Source organism: Anser cygnoides, chromosome 3, assembly GCF_040182565.1.
Source record: "Anser cygnoides isolate HZ-2024a breed goose chromosome 3, Taihu_goose_T2T_genome, whole genome shotgun sequence".
In the NCBI taxonomy this organism is placed as follows: domain Eukaryota; kingdom Metazoa; phylum Chordata; class Aves; order Anseriformes; family Anatidae; genus Anser; species Anser cygnoides.
Genome location: NC_089875.1, coordinates 41,850,780 through 41,871,827, shown reverse-complemented (window position 1 = coordinate 41,871,827; position 21,048 = coordinate 41,850,780). Strand labels below are relative to the sequence as shown.

General features: G+C 40.9%; 2 protein-coding genes and 1 long non-coding RNA gene across 5 annotated transcripts in view; 2 read left to right on the top strand and 1 right to left on the bottom strand.

Moving 5' to 3' along the window:
- The window catches only part of HEATR1 (HEAT repeat containing 1), a 38,256-nt gene extending 35,812 nt beyond the window's left edge, over positions 1-2,444 (bottom strand). The window contains exons 1-2 of the mRNA XM_066994000.1: positions 2,344-2,444; positions 2,046-2,214 (exon numbers count right to left, since the gene is read on the bottom strand). Of these exons, the coding sequence (XP_066850101.1) occupies positions 2,046-2,187 (142 nt within the window). The 5' untranslated portion in view covers positions 2,188-2,214; positions 2,344-2,444. The remainder of the gene's footprint in view (positions 1-2,045; positions 2,215-2,343) is intronic.
- Positions 2,445-2,476: 32 nt separating this feature from the next.
- LOC136790390 (uncharacterized) lies at positions 2,477-6,741 on the top strand. Its single transcript, XR_010830266.1, has 3 exons — positions 2,477-2,738; positions 5,207-5,301; positions 6,122-6,741. It is a non-coding gene; the product is annotated as an uncharacterized lncRNA (long non-coding RNA).
- Positions 6,742-17,682: 10,941 nt separating this feature from the next.
- ACTN2 (actinin alpha 2) overlaps positions 17,683-21,048 on the top strand; it is a 68,769-nt gene continuing 65,403 nt past the window's right edge. For 2 of the 3 annotated variants that reach the window (XM_066994002.1, XM_066994003.1), the window contains exon 1: positions 17,683-18,099. In XM_066994002.1, the coding sequence (XP_066850103.1) occupies positions 17,965-18,099 (135 nt within the window). In that variant the 5' untranslated portion in view covers positions 17,683-17,964. The remainder of the gene's footprint in view (positions 18,100-21,048) is intronic. The other variant, XM_066994001.1, reaches the window with a different exon arrangement.

Sequence of the window (21,048 nt, the reverse complement as noted above, 5' to 3'; positions counted from 1 at the left end):
CAGAGGACCACGAGGATGGTCTGGGAACTAAAAAATGTCATCCAAAGTAAAGGCTGAGAACTGGGTTGAAATGAGATCACCAAAAGGAAATCTTCCTGCTGTCTGCATCTACTTAATGGCATAGCACAGGTTATCAAGGAGATGGAGCCAGACTCTGAGATGCACAATGGAAGGACAGGATAGGATGACAGTAATTCCAATTGGAGGGACCTACGAAGATCATCAAAGTCAGTAGACTGACTACTTTGGAGCTAACTCAGAGTTAAAACTTTTCATTAAGACTGCTACCCTCTTAAATAAGGACAGGTATCAACCACCTCGTCAGAGAGGCTGTTCCAGTGTCTAACTACTCACTTGGTAAAGAAATTCAGATAGGAGGGAACGGATGCATGCTGGAACACAAGAAAGTCCACGTCAATATAGAGATTTTTTTTTTTTTTTAAACACAGTGATGGTCACAGATCAGAGGCCCAACACTGCATCAGAGATCACAGAACCTCAGTCCCCAAACTCAGCCAAACACAAGCCTGAGCAACCTGAGCTAACTGACCCCCTGATCAGCCAGAATAGTACCAAATGACCTTCAGGGGTCCCTTCCAGGCAAAATTATTCTATGATTTTTATATAGCTGAAGTAAGCAAAGGTAACTCTTTGAATAAATTAAAATACAATATTCCATAGAGAGTGGTAAGAATTGTTTCATTATTTTGCACAAGTTTATACAGATCAAAGGCTAGGCAAAAAGCACATTCTTGGGTAAATATATATTCAAAAATGGAAACTGATGTGCACAAGGAACCTGACATGTGCCAACACAGAAAAGGCTTTTTCCATTCTTCATTATTTGTGGTCGTAACGTTACCAAAGAGTAGGGTGTCAGTACATTTTCATGAAATCACAGAATAATTCAGGTTGGAAGGGACCTTGGGAGATCTCTAGTCTAAGGCCCTGCTCAAAGCAATATTAGCTCTGATATCAGATCAGGTAGCCTACAGAATTATCCAGTTGTGATTTTCAGAAGGATGGATGGCAGTTTACTGTTTAAGTGCTTGACGTGATGAAAAGGCTTTTTGTTACATCCAGACTAATTCTCTGCTGTTGTAACTTATGCTTATTGTTTTCTGTTTTCCTGCCATGCATTTCTCTGAAGAACATAACCCATCTTACTAACATCTCCTCATAGATATTTGCAGCCTGCTAGTAGACCCATGAAAATCTTCTCTTCTCCACACTTAAGCCAGATCTTCCTGCCTCCCCTTTTCAGGCAAGTTCTCCAGCCCTTTACTATGTTGTGTCCTCTGCAATGAGCTCACCCCAGTTTGATGAGTTTCTTATGCTGGGGATGGAGATAAAACTGGACAGTCTTCTAGAATTGACCTAACAAGCACTGAGTAAAGAGAGATATCATGTCCCTCAATCCTCCAGTTGTGCCTGTGGTAGCACAGCTCAGAATGCTGCTGGCCATCTTTTCCAGCAGGACGCAGCTTGCTGCCCACCAGCGCTCCCCCGAGTCCTTCTGCAGAACACTGCCCAGCAGCGACCACCCCTGAGCCTGATCACCCAACCAGTTTTTCACCCATCTGGCTGCCCCCTGTCTAGGCTGGAATGTCTGAAACTTGTCACAAAAATGTTGTGGGAGGCAGCGTGAAAAGCCTTGCTAACTCTAGATAAATGGCGTGCACTGCTCCCTCCTTGCTGTACCACCCCAGCAGGCAATCGCATCGGGCAGGCGTGATTTATCTGCGGTAACACCACGCTGACTGTCCCCAGTCACCTTGCTCTTCACGTGCCCAGAGTTGTGCTCCAGGATGACCTGTCCCGCAATTCTGCCGCTGACTGGAGGATCACAGGAACATTAAGGTTGGAAAAGACCCTCAAGATCGTCTGCTCCAGCCATCCCCCTAAGCCAACTAGTCTGTAGCACCCTCAGTTATTCCTTTGACCATTCCTGTGGCTGAGGACATGCCCTTACCGTTCACCTTTGCCCAGATACCGTTCGGATAAGCGATTTTTAAGACGACGGACGCGCAAAGACCCCAACTCACCGATGGCGAAGAAGGTGTCCCTGTCGACGGCAGCCGCCTCCTTGCAGTCAAACAGCAGCGACGCCGCCTCGGCGCGGCTCAGGAGGCTGGGGTCGCTCTGCGGGAGGGCGAGCCGCCGCAGCTGCTCGGCCAGGGACGTCATGGCTCGGCCGCTTTCCTCCACGGACACCTAACGGGAGGCAGCGGCGGCAGCAGGCCGCGGCTCAGACCGGCGCCCCGGCCCCGTAATGGCCGCCGGGCCGCGGTTACCATGGAGACGCCCCCCCCCCCCAGCCCGGCCCCGCCGCCCCGCGCCCACCTGGCCGCGCGCCGCGCCGGGCCCCCCACGTGCGCCGCAACGCGCGCCGCTAACCCGGAAACAGCGGCGGCAGCGGAAGAGGAAGTCCCGCCCCCCGCGGGGCCACGCCCCTCGCCCTTCTGCCCTCCAGTGGGAGGGGGGGAGCGGCCCCGCCCCCTGCGCGCGCCGGGAGCGGCCGTTGGTGGCCGTTGGGGGCGCGTGCGCGTGTTTGAGCGGCACCGTGCGCTGCCGGTGGGGGGGTGCTGCTGGCGGGTGGGGGTGTGAGGCCCTCTGGGCAGGGCTGGCCTGCCCGCGTCGTAGGGGTGCGCAGAGCTTGGGCTGCTCCACGTCCAGGTTCTAACGTATCCGGAGCGAGTGGCGCTAGGGAGGGCACTGGCAGCCTGAGCTTTTAACAGGTGCTGAAAGCTGCTGTGCTGTGTGTGGGTGAGGTCCCAGGGGCAGAACCCCAGGGGAACGTGGGTTGGAAGGGCTCTCTGAAAATCACCTAGTCTAGCCCCAGAGGAGGGCCAGCTTAGGGCAAGTTGGGATTGAGCGAGTTGGCACTGGAATGGGCTGCCCAGGGAGGTGGTGGAGTCACCGTCCCTGGGGGTGCTCAAGGAGAAGTTGGAGGTGGTGCTTAGGGACATGGCTTAGTGGGTGATATTGGTGGTAGGGGGGTGGTTGGACCAGGTGATCTTGGAGGGCTTTTCCAACCCTAATCATTCTATGATTCAATCAGTTGCTCAGAGGTTTGTCTGGACAGATTTAGTGCGTCTGTGAGGGTGTAAGTTCCACAGGTTTGGCTGCCCCCAGGTTACAAACAAATTCCTAAGATGAAAAAAGCATGGTGTCGCCCACCTGTCTGCGTTTAGGGCTGCGGTGTTTTGTACCTTGAAGCAAGTGAATGAAGCCAGAAAGACAACATAGGTTTTGGCAGTCTGGGAGAAACCCATAAAAAAGCAGAGATACAACTAATTTCACTTGATGTGAGCTGATGGACAAGATGATGTCAAATATAACAATTCCACTACCAGATATGTACAAGTATTCCATATATTGTCAAGAAGCTTTATAGCTACAGCAGAAATAACAAATTTGTTTCCAGTAAAACCGCATTGTTTGGCAGTGATTTAGCGTGCAGCAGAAATACAAAATAAAATGGATGTAGATTTAGCTTTGTAGAGAATTATTTACGTGCTTAAATTTATCCATTACAAGTGTCTACTGATCTCAGCAGGACTGTATGCTTTTATTAAATAAAATGTGTGTACGCCTTTGTAGGAGTGGGAGCAGGGAGAGAAAACAAAGTTGGATATCTGAGTTTGTGCCTGGTTATATTTACTGGTGCTTTGTCAGTGAGCATGTATTAACTATATATTTTTGTGTTACTTCTGACAGTATTTGATTGTAAAGGTAATTGCTTAGCTGTTCAAGGTTGATAACATTGCTATTAAAATAGTGTTAAGGTATTTGGAGGATTTTACTGATTTAGGGGATTACTATTATTTGTCTGATAGTTCTAATGCCTTCATTCTAACCATTTAGCAAATGAGCTGGCTAGGGGTGAAGCAAACCAAGATGCCAATTTATTGCACTTGTTCAAATTCCCCATGAATTTTGTGCATCTTTTTCCTTTATGAAGCCTTTTGCAACCTTATTTTTAGTATAGTTCAAACTGCTATAAATATGCATGTTTCTGTGTCTAAGAATATCAAACATTAAAATATATAAACTTTGCAAAGGCCAGAAATCAGTTTCTAAAAAAGTACTATATTATAGTTACCTAATTAAAAGCAGTCATTATATAGCAAAATAATTGCTAATAACTCTCTAGCCAGAGAGATAAACTAGAAGTTGCAAATACTGATCTGTGTTTGGTTTTCTAGAGCTCCTATCCCGCTGTATTCTTCCTGTAGAGAGCTGCAAGAAGTATCTTTCTAGAGAAGGAAAAATACTTGGTTTTGATTTAATTTCAGAAAAGTGTTCCATAGGAAAAATACAAGAACAGAAAGTCTGTTAAGAACTATGCTTAGCTAGCACTGTAATTCCTCAGTGGTGAAGCTGACTATCTCAGAGGCTTGTTCCAATTTCTATTTATGTGCATTAAGCTCTGGAGACGTACACTGAACTGCAAAGTGATGCTTTTCTGAACTTAAAATCAAGCCTGTTTCAACCAGTCCTTTTAGATTCCCAGTGCCTGCATTATCACATAGCGAGTCTATGTGGGTGGAGTTCTTGTGGCCATACTACATCTAGGGTTGCCTCTGCTGATGGTTGCTTTTAAACTGCATTTGACACATTCAACTGTCTGCTAAACATTTCTGAGTCTTCGAATGTAACTTTTCACATGCTAATTTATATTTGAAAAAAATGATTTGCTTCAAGCATTTTTTGTGAGCCCATTCACTTCAAAGCGCTGGTGTGTTTGAAAACATTTGATTGAGAGAGAGCTATATCTACCTTAGTAAGTAATGCAACCTAGTAGGAGGAAATTTGTGGAAAGAAATGGTGCGGAGGAACCACTGTCCACACTATATACACGTCAGAGGTTTTACGCCGACTGGATCTTGTTCTGCCCTGTAGGCTAAATTCCTGCTAGGTGTGTTTCTGGAATGCATCTGCTGGTTTGGTTTCTTATGTAGGCCATAGACAGGGAGGAGTTTGAGCTAAAGTGGAGAAGAGAATCACTTCTGATGCAAAACAAGGACTGTTCAGTAGAATACAATAGTAATGTATCAAAATGAAGATAAGGAATTGAGTATTGCCTGTACAGTTTACATGCAAAGTTATGGGCTTGGCCAGTGTTTGTATTATTCTCAAGAGTTTATTAATACGTTTCCTAAGATGATTCTTTTTCCTTCTTACACCACCTCCTGTAATCTAGTGATCCACCATGATTTTGGATTATTAAAACAGTTTTGAAGGAGTTGGAAGAAAGACACCTTTCATACGCTTCGCTATTGCTTGCTAATAATCTTGGTAAGTTTACTGACATTTCCCCATGCCATTGCTAATAGGGAATGTGAGAGTGCTTGACATCCAAAATATGGTCTGATTACAACATGAAGTAATATTAAAACTTTTCTAGAGTATTCACAGGAGTCTTTAATGTCCTTAGAGTAAGTATTAAGTTCTCCAGCTTTTGAAGCAGAAGTCGGTGTTAACAAATATGTGTGGTTAGTGGGGGTATATCTATGCAGAGCTGTAAACGAATCCATAGTCTAGAACAGTGGATTGAACATATTTGAAGCTAAGGTAAGCTTGTCAAGAGATGCATTTTGTTTTGCTGCGGGTTGCAGGAGGCATGTTAATGTTTTGTGGTTTTGGAGGCTGTGCAGTTAAACTTGCTACTCCAAATGTATATATGTGTAATGTTTTTAATTCATATACATCTCTGCTACTTATTGGAAGATTATCATTTATAAGCGGGTATCTGCAGTCTCTGATTTTATGGAGTTTCTGTAATTGTCAGGAAGAAGGGAAGAACAGTACTTTATTGTATACTTTAGGGCTGCAGTAATTTTTCTTTATTTTCGGTTCTTTCTGCTCTCTGTAAAAATGCAGCAGTCACCCTTCACATCTGGACTTTGTTATGCAATGATCAGACAGTACCTTTCTGCAGTGTATGCCTTAATAGGCCTCGAGGCCATTATTCTCTTGGCTTGACTTATGTTAGAAGCAAAGAAATTGGAGTTATTGTATCATCTAGGTATTCAAATACATGAAACTAGAAAGTTGAGATTTATCTTCCCTATCTTCTACTACTCAGCTACAGACTTACCTTTTATGCTTACTTTAGGGAAACTCAGGAGTAACTCTCATGAGGACAGTGGAGTTCTGCAAGCGTGCAGCTGGTGTAACTGGAGGCAGAAACAAGCATAATTCAATGGTGCTTGAGGTTGCAGAAAATGGCAGTACTCATAGCTGAAACGGGACTGAAAGGAAAATAATTTTTCAGTTGAACTGAATGGCTGGGAGAAACTTGCTTGCTAGGCACTATATCAAGCACATCATCGACTTACTGACCACTGTGGCAGTCAGTATCATGTTTCCCTGGCTTTTCTTGGAAAATGTATTGCAGCTTCCCCCAGCCATAGATTCTCATGTGTAGCTGCATTCCAGATCTAAAAATAAATAGAAACCCTCTGGATGGGTTGGAGAAGGGGCTATTTTGGGGACTTTACTGTATTAAAGGTTTTATGATACGGTACTACAAACTCCGGGCTTCTAATCAAAAATTATTGTAAAGGAAGCTTTTAAATATTTATTCTAGAGAAGAAGAAATAACCCCTAAATAAAAAAACAAGATGCTTCAGCTAGGCACATGCAGTGAAAGCATTGGCTTGAAAACAGTAGGCAATGGCTGTCTTCATAACTCTGTATTCCTACAAGATAGGCCTAGTTTGTTCCTAAAACATCAGGGGTAGTAGAGATCACAAAAACTGAAGGGAAAAAACAGTTCTTCTATTGCTGAGCTACAGATGGATTATGATATTTTTGATGTTTGTGTATTGTAAAAAAATCAGCTAGAAAGTTGGATTTCCATGAATGCTCAATTGTTGCAATGAAAAATAGGCAACTGTCTCATGGTTGCTGTGACTGCGATTGTTCTTTGTCATGATTTGATATTTATTAGGCTGAGAAAAAGTATTCTTTGTGTATATGTTAGCTGCTTACTGTTAAGAAAAGATACCTTTGCTAGACAATCTACGGAGAAAGTAGGTGCCATGGATCTACTCTGTGGTACTTGTGAGTTGTGGTGTTTAATGTGTTGGGACAACTTGGGAACGGGAGTGTGGCTATTTGGGACTTGGATGTAATAGGCAATAAGGGGACTGTTGGGTACTAGACATGCCTCATCTTTCATAGCAGGGCTGTAAACGATGAAAGAGAAACTTAACTGAAGGTTGGAAGAAGGAAAAGTGATCAATAAGAAGCATGCTTCTTAACGCAGCATGCTTTTCTTACTGCAGTATACTGTCTTGCTATCACCTCTCTCTGCTGCCTCTGTTATTCAAGCAAATGGCAAGTGTTGGAATAACTGCAGATCTCATATGGTGCAGCTACCCATTCCTGACCTGCAGCTGTTCAAATCGCTATTTACTTGGCAGGCCAGCCAGTTGCTGTTTTTTTGGTTGTGTGGTTTTATTTTTTTTAAATGCTGAGATGAATCACATCTTTCTCCCTGAAGGAGAAATAGTGTCGTTCCTGTCCAGATGCACTAAATACCTTTAAGCCTGTTCTCAGGCTGGCCCTTGAAGCCAGTGCCACTTTCATTTCTTCATTTACCTCAGTCACTGCCAGTCACACCTTTTCCATACCTGGTGGAATATGTGGTTTAAACTAGAATGAGCTTGTGACTTTAGATGATAATGTCTAAAGGCAATATGATTGACATTCAGTGGCAGAAGGTGGAAGATGCACCTGCTGATTTTGCTGTGTGCTTATGTTCAATTACGTATTTTTTATTTATCTATTTTCTAAAATTTATTTTGCACATCTTTACATAGGAATGAATTACATGTTCATGTAATGCCTAGCACAGTGGCACTATGAACACTGGCAACAACTGAACAAGTTCCTTTAAACATATGTATGCATATATATGAGATATTAATCCTATAATATCTAGAGAATATTAAGAAGTGCATTCTTGTGATATTGCATTATACAAAGTATCTGCAATCCCCCCCCCCCCCCCCCCCCCCCCCAAGAAAAAACTTAGAATTTCTTTGCGTTTCAGTACAGTTTTAAAAAATGTTTGGGTTTTGTATTTGCTTTCGTTGTGCCTTGGAAACTGTTCATACTGGTATGTACTTTGGAGATTCCTGGTGGAGAGAAAACTAACTGTTCTTAGAAGAAATAACGTGTTTGATTTAGGTGGCAAGGGTATGCAACTGAGTTTTACAGATAAGCCCAGATCTCTAAATCTGTTAACTTGCTAGAGATACCATGTTGTCAGACCTAAAATAGTGGCCTTGCTGTCTCGAGATGATGTAAAGGCTTGGTGCTCCCTTTCATAAAATAGACTTGACAAATGGAAATATTCTTGGTAACAGCTAGTAACTGTTACTGGCAGAAGGTTATGTCGGTGTTTTCTGTGGTGCATTTCTTGCTCTCTGGCATTCTGCATGTATTGTGTATGCCACTGAAGAGAGCTCTTTGCAGAGGAACTACTTGAGAGAGACTTGGAGATCCAGTGGCATCAGAGGCAGTTCCTTGGACACACTGAGAAGAGGGTCCTATTTCTGCAGAAGGCTTGAGAGGCACTTAGGGTGTAGGAAGGCAGCCTGGCATTGAACATCTCATGAAGGGGAGTGTGTGGCTCTGAGAATCAGGTGATTCTGACACTGTTGCTGATACACCTCCTTTAATTAAGCCTGGTGGCTGGAGGCAAAGCAGTTCCTGCGGCGATGCTCTCAAATACTGCATAGAAGAGGTTCCACTTAAGAATCTTACCTTCATACTTTACCTGTGATAGGACCCTTTTGGTTTGTAATACCTACTAATTGTAACAGTTTGGTGATGTATGTGCCTTGTTTCAGTCTATAGAGGGGGAACAAAGCATTTTAAACAATTTATGACTAATTTCAACTTCAGAATGTGTCTAGTCTGTCTGTGTCAACGTAAAAGATTTCAAGACTGTTGTGAGTGAATCTGCAACAGACAGACCTAAGATCCAAAGAAACAGAATGACTCTTGTTGTCGGCCTATTGTAGTAAATCTGGATTAACTTCCACTGCCATCGGGGAATGTGAACAGAAAGCTTTTACCTTTTAGTGTGCGGAACATGATGTTTCTTGAGCAGAAGCTGTAATGGTTTTATTATTGTTAAGGTGCACTGGAAACCTTTATTACTTTTGTTAACATTTTTTATGAGCTGTCTTCCAATTCAGAATTTATTTTTAATTTCTTAATTTATAAAGTATTTATAATCAGTTATAGAACAGATATCTTAAAAAAAATATATAATTAAGATTACAAGTCAATTAATTGTGGGCTATGCCAGAGTTGAAGTTTTCCAAGCAATCTTAATTCATCTGCTTTGTAGGTTTCACAATGCAAACTTTAACTGCATAGTCACAATCTCCTTTTCTTCAGAAATCCTTCTTTGTTTAGTGTATTGCATAAGTAGAGTTCCACAGCATTATGATTTCTTTCTTTTTTTTTTTTTTTTATTCAGTGGAGGTCTGTTGCATGCAGTTGAAGCATGTTCCCCAAATATAAAATAAATTATATTCATCTCTGGTTGTCACTGTATTTCTACTTGTCTTTGAGTATTCCAAATCTATAGGGTATTCAATTTTCATATGTATCCTTACACTTTGTTATTATTATTGGTCTACAGAAAGAAAACTGAGGCACATGCTCCCAATTGACAATAGATCCATTTCCCCATCCAGTGATCCATTTCCCCATCCAGTGATAACAGTGGATAGTTTTAGGATAGTGAATGTTGGTCCTGCAGATTTTGTCTCTTCTCTAAGTGCTCTACAGAGTACAGTTATTTTTTTTTCTTTCCCACTGAATGGGCATTGCAGTTTGTACATTTAGGTCGAGCAGAGTCCTATATTTGCCTGATATTTCCATCATGCATTGTTTTAAACATTTTCTCCTGCAATTGAAAGTGCATTCTGTGACTCTTGACTTCCACCACTTAACAGTACAAAATTAGCCTCCGTATTTGCAGGGCCCGTCCTGGCCCATCAGTCTCATTTTCCATAGATCATCTGTGTGGCAGGGTGACCTATGAAGGAGGTGTAAGGGGGTTGCTGAGCCATGAGGAATGAGTCGAAAAGTTTCTTGGTGTTCTAGAAGCTCATTCATGACTCAGTGTTTTCCCTTACAGAAGCCCCAGGTATATCTGAATCCATCCATTTCATGGATGAACTTTGATCCATGCAGTTCAATCCATCCATGAAGTGCAAAACCAGCTTTTTGCTGAATGCTTTCATCAGGGGAAAAAAGGCCAGGGGAAGATGTGTTCAGCCTGTCTCAACTAAAACAATGAACTCCAGAGTTCATACTATAAATACATATGGAGCCTTACAGCCTATAGGGCTCATCTTTGTTCTAGTTCCTGACTCTATGTGTATGAACTGTTATCATATGAACTGGAAAAATACCCAGAACAGCATCTGACTTGGAAAAAAAGCAGTTTCAGTTCAGTTAAGAAATTCAGGAAGTTAACAGCTATTCTAGATCTAACTATGGGGCATAACAGAGATCTAGATTGCATATTATCGCAACTCTGCTACATTTATCCTATAAACGAACTGTCTTCAAAGTGAAGAAGCATGCAAATAATTTTTCTGCACATACGCTGATCTGAACTTTCACAGAGAGAGAGATGAGCCAATTAAGAAACAAATGACTCATCCACATCCAGACATTGAGAATAGACAAGAGTCATCAGCATGAGTGGATTGTTGCTGGTAGCTTTCAAGAACAACCAGTCTTGTACTGGGAAGTATGTTGTCCAAAACTGATACACATTGCTCCTGAGATGAGAATATGGCCAAAGTTAGTGAGGGAGGTCATAGCTGGAAAAAGAACAATTGTCTTCAGAACCGGAATTGGAAAATACAGGCCTTGCTTTAACGTCAGGCACAGCAGGAACACTGCTCATTTTCTCCGTGCTGATTCTTAATATACCTAAGTGTCAGAGTAAAGCTTTGTTGGACAGAATGCAAGGACAGGAGTTCTGGAAAAGAAAAACTTGCACAATGTGTTGCAGAAAGAACATGTCTGTGTTTGGCAGTAATTCAGGTTGAGCCCAATGTTGCCTGATACAGGGATGAATTTGCCTGTTTTACTGATCTTTGTGTCACTCCTGTAGAATGAACAATAAGTAGTTAGTATTCCTTTTTACAGACTAGCAATTTGTTCAAACAGGTTGTTTTCTTGGGTGTATTATTTTAATTTCGTTGACATTAATGAAATTATGTTGGTGTATCTGGAAGGAGAAATGAGGGCACAGAGACAGCAACTTCTCTAAGGTCATTCGGTGAATCTGTACAAATGCTGAGATTAGAACACAGCAGTGTCTGATATCCTGTGCCCATAATCTCTACCTCATACCTCAGTGATTTAAAACCTGCCAGGTCTCCTCTGTGCCCCCTAGATAACTGTTGTCTGGAAACTCTGACTTAGTTGACATCCTTTGGTTCTAGATAAATAAAGGCATGTTGTCTCTGTATTCCTTATCTCATACACACATCTGTGTTCTCTTTTCTCACTGTGACCAAAGCTATTGCTGAATAATGTTGTGTTTAGAAAAAAGAGAAATGTCTCAAGTAAATCAGTCATGGATCACACACAGGCTGGCTGGCTAAGGGGTTTTTTTTGAGCTGGTTCTATTCATGAAGTACAAACTGTGTAGCCAGTTGCAGGCTTCAGCATTGCCTTAGGCCCCCAGTTTCTTCCTTGCTTTGTATCTTTGTGTGATAAGGCTAAGCCAACATAAAACAGGAGCACAGCCAGGGTTCTCAGAACACATGATGGCTGTTCTGAAGGGTTGTAATAGGCCATGCTATACTCCCAGTCCTGCTCCTTACACTCTCATCACTGAACCATTTTTAAAATCCTGGCTCCATCTCACCATTTTTTCCAATCCTATGCCAGCACTATTTGTAGTTTCCACACCTGTTACTGTGTGTATTACGTTGTAACTGCATATTGCTCTACAAGTTCAGTCTGCTAACAGGCTGACTGCAGTGTTGCTTATAAATTACCATATACATTTTCCAGTTTTTATTTGATGTTACATTTCTAATCTCTGCAAAGTGTCTATCAAAACTTCTGATTTTGTTTAGTTCATGATTTATTCTGTTTTTGTGAGTTGCATCTACTCAGACAAGAACCATTAAACAACAGAAGTGTCCTCAGGAAGCTAGCTCAAATGATTAGGGAGTTCTGGTATCATGTTGTTTTCTGAAATATTTAATAGAGATGTGGTGGAATTTAAGGGCTGAGGGCTCTTCTCATTCACAAAATGTGTGATCTTGCGTAGTGTAGCATGGCAGCAGCCATGGCTAGAGGGTTTGCCCCCTGCTCTGCTGTATCTTTCTGTGCTCACATCCGAGTTCGTGATTGGTATTATGTAGCACATGCTACTACATACTAGTGTAGTGATACTGTGGCAGAGACCAGATTTTGAACTTTTCCTGCTAATGTTTGCCTTGAAGCCTTTCTGAGAACCAGGGCCACCTGCTCTGCAGGCTACAAGGCTGCAGGCGTGGCTCCAGGGACGATAGGGACGTGCCCTCCAGTGTATGAGGGACCCTGAATGCTGGAGCAAGCCTGGCATACTAGTGTACCGCCAGGCATGTTTGCAGGCTATACACAGACCTATGAGACAGATGGAGGTGCAGTAGGTAAAGCACACTGTAATTTTAATTGTTCTGTGGGCTGATCAGGGCTTTTAGAGATAAAACGCCTCTGCTCCAAACAATTTGTGTTCTAGGTGGACATTAAAAACCGAAGGAAGCTTTGCTGACTCTATTTTAGAGATAGGAGAGTGCAGCACAATAAGCTTGTTTATCTCAGAGGGAACGGTCTAATGGGTCAACACTTAGCTTTTTAGGATAAATTTACTTGAAGTGACTTGCTGAAGGTTACAGAGGGCATCTTCAGCTGGTGTGGATCACCCAGTGTCTCAGCCCCGTGATTTTCCTTCCGCACAAAGGGTTGGCAACAGCCAGTGATCTCAGTGCAGTCAGCATTTTCTCCATACTCCTGAAGCCCAAGCTATGCTTTGGTAGTATTTGTCTGTCCTATAAATGTTTCTTGCTACACTTCATCCATGGCTGAATTTCAGGGGCAGAGTAAGTTGTTTCTATATATAGTTGATGAAGCACTTTGAGATCTTTTGACGATGGCAGTTGTTTCTATGAAGTCAGCAATGCATTTTTTTCATCTCTTTCTCCATTTGTATTTCTAAACCTGTCACTTGAAGGAGCATACTTTTAAAATACATATATATAGTGCATACTTACTGTTTGTATAGTTAATATTGGAGTTTTTCAGAGTCAAAGCCTGAGTCTCCTGGTGCAAGATGTGGGAGAGCTAATAAGCTCTGTGTTCACAGTGCTGCTTTGCCTTAACTCAGAATTATGATATATAACAATCAGAATTTTGGTTCCTGTATGTATGCGTCTTTGCTCTCTTCCCTCCCTTCCTTCTGTATGTGTTCATTCCAGGAATATGAAGTGAGTTTTACATTTATTCATATTTCTTTACATATTTAACACTTTTTTTTTCCTGAAATGAAAGAGGCCTGTGTTCATTACAATGGGGAAAAAAAAAAATAAGGCTTGTTTCTCTCAAACTCTCATAAATAAACACATAACACTTGTCCTTTTCTGTTTAGATTTATTTGGGAAATTCATATGTCATTTTTAACAGAATCCAACATTTTGGCCCAATCTTAATGATCTTTAATTCTTTTTTTTTTTTTTTGCTGGTTAAGCTTTAAAGTAGTAGATACCTGCTGCAAGCAAAGGGACATTCTGAGAGAGTTATGACATGCTTTGAAAATAAAAGGGCTTTTTGATCACTCTTAAGATTCTGCTAGCAGTTTAAGTAAGTGAACAGTCACTTTGAATTTTTTGGTTTCATTGACTTCTTTCCTAAAAAATCATCCTACTGTTCTTTTTCACAGATAAACAAGCTGTGCACATGGAAAGATGCTTGCTTAAAGGCTTCTGATTTATGGAGCTCTCATAAGGTCCTCTATCTTCCTGTGGCCTTTCTGAGACGATTTTGGCAGATGGTGGTCTGTTGTGTTCCTATACAGAAATGTTAAAAGTGAAAACTAATGGTGATCACTTTCACATCAGCTGATTATTTCACAGGTGATTATTTAAGTAGAGAAATCTGGCTTATTTCTTATTCTAAATCTCATTAAGTTCAAATAAAAGAATAAACTGGAGAAACATCACTGAAATTTTAAGCATTTTTAAAGTTCTATTAAGAAGTTGGATTTTCTGAGAGTTTAAGAGGGAAGAATAAGAAATAGGTCAGAGGAATTGAAAGTCTGGTGAACAGTGAAGATATGGAGGAGTGATTTCTCGAAAGAATGATATGACAGGTTATTGGGGAGCAAATGGATGTTAAAAATAAACCGTGAGATAATTTCTGTTTAATTAAAAAAGGCAATAAAGGCTGACACAGGAAGTGAAAACAGTGGTAACTAAAGGTAGTTAGAAAAGCCCTTTGTCTCTCAAGGAACTTAAAGCAATATGTGCCAAGAGGCTTTTGCTTAGATGATATTAGTTTCAAAGATCCTTCGTAGGTCGTAACTGTGATAAGAAATACTGAATGAGTTCACTCACAGACCTGCTCCTCCTATTTGGAAAGTTCTGGCTTTCTTGGTGCTCCTCTTGCATGGAAAGTGCAACTCATATCTTGTGGTCATGGTGTTCTTTGGGGGGTAAAGGTATTCTCCTGGGTAAGCCTTTACTGGCATTTATGTTAGTGTGAACTACAACTGCATATCTCTCATCAAATAAAATAGAAAAATAGTTGACAATTCTGCACTGCTATCTCCACTTTTGATCTCCCAGAGCCACCTTATTTCTTTTAATACGTTTAGAAAACATGAATATTCTTTTTGTCTTAAAAAATTATAAATGATCAGTGTTATTTCTTGCTCAAATACACGTGCGGGATCTCAGGTGCCATGTCAGCTTAAAGTTCTATATATATGTGGGTCACCTTGTTTCTTCTTCTTTCTGTTCTTAGGACTTCTGTCCTTCCTCTCCTGCTCAGCTTGTATATTTCTGTTTTCATTTGATTTCCTGTCTTCTTAGGGACCCACAGTTTCTAGCTGTGCAACTCTGCCAGCTTTAGTGAGGTTAGTCTTAACCTACCTCTGATGTGGAAATAAGCTGATTGAGCACACTGCTGCCTCTCAATGCCTGCTTGACTCGTACTACTCTGCTGGGCTCAGCTTTCCTTTTCTCTAGGTGATCTGGAAGAGGCAGCTCTCTTTGCACTTCAGATTTAGCGTCGCAATTCCATTTTGGCTCTCTTTCCACTATAGCCCTCCATTCATATGCTTCTTATTACCATCTGCACAGTTCGTTTATAAAATTAAATTAAAGTAGTAAACAAAATACCAGATACTCCTCCTAATGCTTCATCTATAAATATCTTCCCTGCCTACTCATGCTGTCTGATTAAGGGTCAGTAAACAGTTATTTAGAGAACCTGAAACAGGTCAGATACCATCAAAATAAACAGTTCTTTTAAAATCAGGATATTGCAGTTAGCTTCCTGTTTCATAGTTAAAAAGCTCATCTCTCTCAAAATGCACATTGGTAAAGTTGAAGCCTCTTATTTTGACATTTCCAAAATGAAAAATATTAACATTTTTCATTCTGAAATATTTTTTCATCTAAAGTGAGCTAACATAACCTACCCAAAGTGGATTTTGAAATATTTGCCCCTTACATAAAAATGTGAGTTTATTCCTGTTTGGAATGAACTTGAGGTTTTTTTTTTTTTTTTTTGTTGTTGTTCTCTCAGAATGTCTCAGAGGTTCTGTGGTTCTAGGTGTTAGTTCCTTGGAACAATGATGACAATTTGGTTGGCTTTGTTATTAAAGTGCTAAGTTTACCTACTTGAAACATGAAAAAATGGACATACCTTTTCAGAAGTGACCAGCTCTGTTTTGAGTAAATTCAGTTATAATTTTTTTAAGAAAAAAAAAATATATCATTCATTCAGAATTCTACAAAGTGAGGGTAGATTTTCCTTTGATTTCCAGAAATCTAGGTATGGATCTGATTCCAACATTAATATGCAGTGTCATCAGATATTGTCATCACAATGCCTCAGTTTTTATTTCATGACCCAGGCACTCTGGCCTGTGTTATATGATGAGGGCCAGCAAATAGATAAAACACACAAATTACATCAGCATAGACATAATGTGTTCCTACAAGCACATTTTTTTTATAATTGCTATTTTTGACATGAGCTGAGATTTTCCTAAGAGAGTATTCATCTGTGCACAGCATTCATCACCATTTGCATCATTTGAAATGGAAATACTATAGCAACCCTGAGAATATTTGTATTGAGCAGGTGAAAAGTATGTGTTTCTGACTTTGCTTCTTAGTCCTGGAATTTTATTTTTAGACTATTTATCTTGTGGTAGGTACATCAAACTTAAGAAGTTAAGCTCGATTTGACTGCATGAAACATTTGTGTTAGAAACCTCTCTGAATTCAAATTTGTAATCTTAGTGTTACATTTATGAATTTTTTTTGAAAATTGATGGGTAGATATGAACTGTTCATATGTGTATGGTCATCTAAATTTCAGGGACTTGCAGGATAGAAGACAACTTGGTAGAAAGCAGAGCTTTAATTAGTAGAACTGAGTGCAGGACATATGCTCTCTAGCTGCTGCTTATCCTAGTTATTCGTTCACATTGGTTTAGGCACCTGTAGTTGCCTTTACTGAACACAGTTCTCTCTTGTGTTTGGCTTTGCCATGGCTTCTGAAAGCTCAGCTTTGGTGAGCATTTTTTCTTTGTAAGGTTGAAATATTATCCAGTATGGACACCCGTAGAGAGGATGACCTTGGCCGATAGGTGCAGGCATTGCTGACAGCCTAGCTGAACACAGTAAACTTGCCAATTCCTCGGGAAACATTGTCGCTAGGACAACTGACATGATGTGACACAGGAGATAGGGAATATGGTTGCCAATATGCTTGATCTCAGTGCTATCTTGTCAGATTTTACCTTGTGGAGAACACAGGAGGGTGGTTGCTGTCACGCATTTTGAAGTCACTGGTTCTGCAGACCTTGTTGTGCCCTCCTAGGTGTCTGCTTTTGGGGTGCACCGGGCGTGTTTCCTGGACAAAAAAGAGCCACGTTGCTTTTCTCAGTTGTGATGCATACTTTCTCGTTTAACTCCAGACCTGATCTCCATGGCCATTGTTTCATCTCCCGGGTGTCCTTTTCTGCGTTGGCTCTGGTGCCCCTTAATCTGAAGAGGACAGTGACAAGTGACTGAAGGGTCCCCATGGACGGATGACAAACCATGTTGCGCTACGTTATCAAACCGTACACGAGCCTTGAGAAATACAAGGAAGTAGATTTAAAAAAAAAAAAAGAAAAAGGTCTCATTCGGCAGACGGGCGGGCGGTAGGTTTTTGGTCAGAGCGGCAGCGCTGGCGGGTCCCGCGGCCCGCCTTCCCCTCCCCTCAGCGGCGGCGGCCCCAGCGCGAACCGCGCGGCGCCGGCGGGGGGCGGCCGGCAGGCCACGTGACGGCCCCGCGGCGATAATAAGCCGCGGGCACGGGCAGCGCCGGGCTTCTCCGGGGGGTCAGCCGCAGGGACCTGCAGCAGCGCGGAGAGAGAGAGCGAGGGAGGGAGGGAAGGAGGAGAGGGAGAAAGAGGGAAGGAAGGAAGGAAGGGCACCACCGGTCAGTGCCTACCTGTCAGTTTCAGCCTCTGCTCTCGGCAAGACTCGTCGCTATTCACACCCTCTCTCCTTGGAAAAGAAAAAGGAAAAAAAAAATCAACACTGCTACCTACGGCCCATCAGCAACTAAACTGAACTTTAATATATATATATATATAACTGTAGTAGAAGCCACAGCAGTTGAAGCTGATCCCTGGGTAGAATGAACAGCATGAACCAGATAGAAACAAACATGCAGTACACCTACAACTATGAAGAAGATGAGTACATGACCCAAGAAGAAGAATGGGACAGGGACCTGCTCCTGGACCCAGCATGGGAGAAACAACAAAGGAAGGTCTGGAAATAAAGTCATGTGTGTCTGTATATGTGCATCTTTGTGGAATTATGGCCTCTCTTGTAGCCATGCTACACCTGGAATTGCAGGGTTGTGCAGTAAGGGGTTCTTATTTTAGGAGAGAGTGTGTATTTTCCATTATATAAAGCGTGTATGTTATATGTATCATATTTTGAGGAAAAAGCACACAATTTTTGGATTCTGAATTGAAACCTATGTAAGATGACACTTATTAATGAGAGTCAGATGTGTCTTTTTATATTTTACTGGCAATATTTTGTCAGTACCTCTACATTTATATATTAGTTGTTGATAGAGATTCCAGTGATTTTTAACTTCACTTCCTGGGTCTTCCTTTCAGAAAGCAGTTTCTGAATTGACGTATGTGCCTGATTGCTTCTCAAAAGGAGTAAATTGCAATTGTAGACAGGGTGATGCATGAAATTGTTCAAATTTGTGCAAAAAAAAAAAAAAAGAAGTTTGCTTGCAGTATTTCTGAGAGAGACTGAGAGATCACTTTCAAAACTGTGATCTGGCTGCTCAGCTCGTATTATAATTTAGTCTTGAATGCAACTGACTGTTACAAAGAAAATATTGCCTAGAAATATATTCAGGATAGGTACGGATAAGTGTATTTAATGAGCTAGGTTCCCACATGCCATTCACTGTCTGGGTAAAAACAGATCTGTAAACTCCTTGGAATATATTATTGTAGAGGAAATATTTCTCTTAGGTATAGGAAAACTATTGTGTCACCAAGCACTACCTATGCCCTGTTTCTGAACATAGGCACAGATTATAACTCTATCACTATTCTTGTCAATGGTTTGGTACTTTAGTAATTTAAGAAAGATCTAATTTCAGAAGACTGAGTTTTAAACAGCACATAGAAGAGAGAGATGTGAAATATAATAAAGGGTTTGGTACTTCCTAATGTAAAAGGTGATGTTGAAGTCACAGTCAACAGATCTGGGATTAAAAGGTTATCTGCTGGTTGCAAGAAGGAAAAAAAGGGAAGGAAGGAGAGAGAGAATCAGAGCTCTAAACTAAGGTGGTATGTGTTTTTGCTATAGGTGAGCAGCTCACTCCAAAAACTTAAGTAGAAGTTAACAAGTTCTGTGGAATTTGGTTACGGTAATATTTAGCCCATGTCAAATCAAGAAATTGAGAAAATATAGTTGCAAAAATTATATCTGAAGACAATCTGGCCCACTGTTACAGTCATGGCTTCTATGTGACCGTAGAAGTAAGAGCTATTAGAATTGTTGGTCGCCAATGTGTTTGCTTTTCCATTAAAATTGGTAGAGCCAGTGTTTTCCTCACAGTTTTTACTTGTAGCCTTCCTCCTGCTTTGAGTCTGTGCATTTCATTTTCCTGTATTCACATCTGTTTAGATTCTGGTGTAGTGTGATAGTGTGAAAAGTTCAGGGCTAGGTTGAAGTTTATTTTTCTTGATCAGCTTTTCTTGACCAGCTGCTGCAACTCGTAACCAATTATTACACATGAACAATGATGTCCGTTTTACTTTTACACTCTTTAAATGGTGAATTTATATTTATTTTTATGTTTTATAATTGCGGATGAAAGTGATATCAGAATTAAGGATTTGAAATTGCTCAGCTGTAACGCATTGTGATTACATATGATGAGGATTAAGTGTCCAGCATTTCAGACAATGCTGTGTTTTCAAAATAAAGAAATAATGGACATGGTAGTCGATATTCTAATGTAGTTTTCCTAGAATGCAGATAAATAAGAAGAGAATTTGAATTCTGTAGGCTTTCTTTTGTTGCAGTAAATTGCAGTAAATCTCTTGACTTTTACAGAAGAGCAGGGAGTAGTTGATATAAGACCCCACTGCAAAGTCTTTGTCTCCATTCCTCCAAACAGACAGTGCTTCAGCAGAGTCTGCTTTCCCCATTGACAAATGAAAGCTTACTTCCATAGAACAGAGAGACAGTACTGTTGCTACTTTGTTTCCTGTCCCCAGTGCTTGTTTTTAATATTTAAGTGTTACCGCATTTAAGTAAAATTTAGGAAGGGGATCCTCATTCCTTGCCTTGGAAAGGAGTCTGAATTTACTATGGTGTGGAAAATAAGTAGTCTCATGTAAAGGTCCTGATAAACTTTTTTAAGATTTCAAGGTTTCTATCTTTTTCTAAAGACAGTTGCAGAAAGTACGTTCTTTATTACCTTATTTATTAGAAAAAGATTGCAGATACATGGGCACTGATCTCTGTTCAAACTGGTAATATAATATAGAAAAGTGATCTCAGTGGAGCCCTGGCAGTTGGCAGCGTATATTTTCTGTTAGACAGTCTTGGATCACACCAAAAATAAATGCCATTGTTTCTATTGTGGGCTGCCCTCTCCAGACTTGCCATTTCAGTGATATGCCTGGTATGAGATCTGTCAACAGATGCTGGTAACACATGATGACGTCCATAGGATTACAATGGATGTGACACCTAATTATAACCATGGTTCATAGAGTATTATGGTCTGCTGTAATCCAGTCTCCTTGGTGGCTGCAGGTGTCAGAATAAATATGAAGTATACTATATGAAAGGAGGCTCACTAGTAGCTTAGCTGTGTCTCTCTGAATGTTAACACCAATTTAAATACTTTGGTTAGGGTAATATTTAGCCCGTGTCAAATCAAGAAATGAAGCAAATACAGCAATTTGACCATTTGGTGCATTAGACGCTATTAGTAAAAACTTATGATCGTATGATTGGAAACTTCAGATAGCAAATTTAAAGAAAGACTAAACAAGAAAATAGTTTGTCTTCATCGTATTTTGGATGGATGTGCTATATTCAGTAGGAACTAATTAGAGAACGACAGCCTTTTGAGCATGTTGGTGGAAACCATGAGACTGGAAGCTTCTGAAGTCTACTGCTTAACCCAGTACACTTCCACTGGCCGTGTGTGCATAGACAGCAGTTG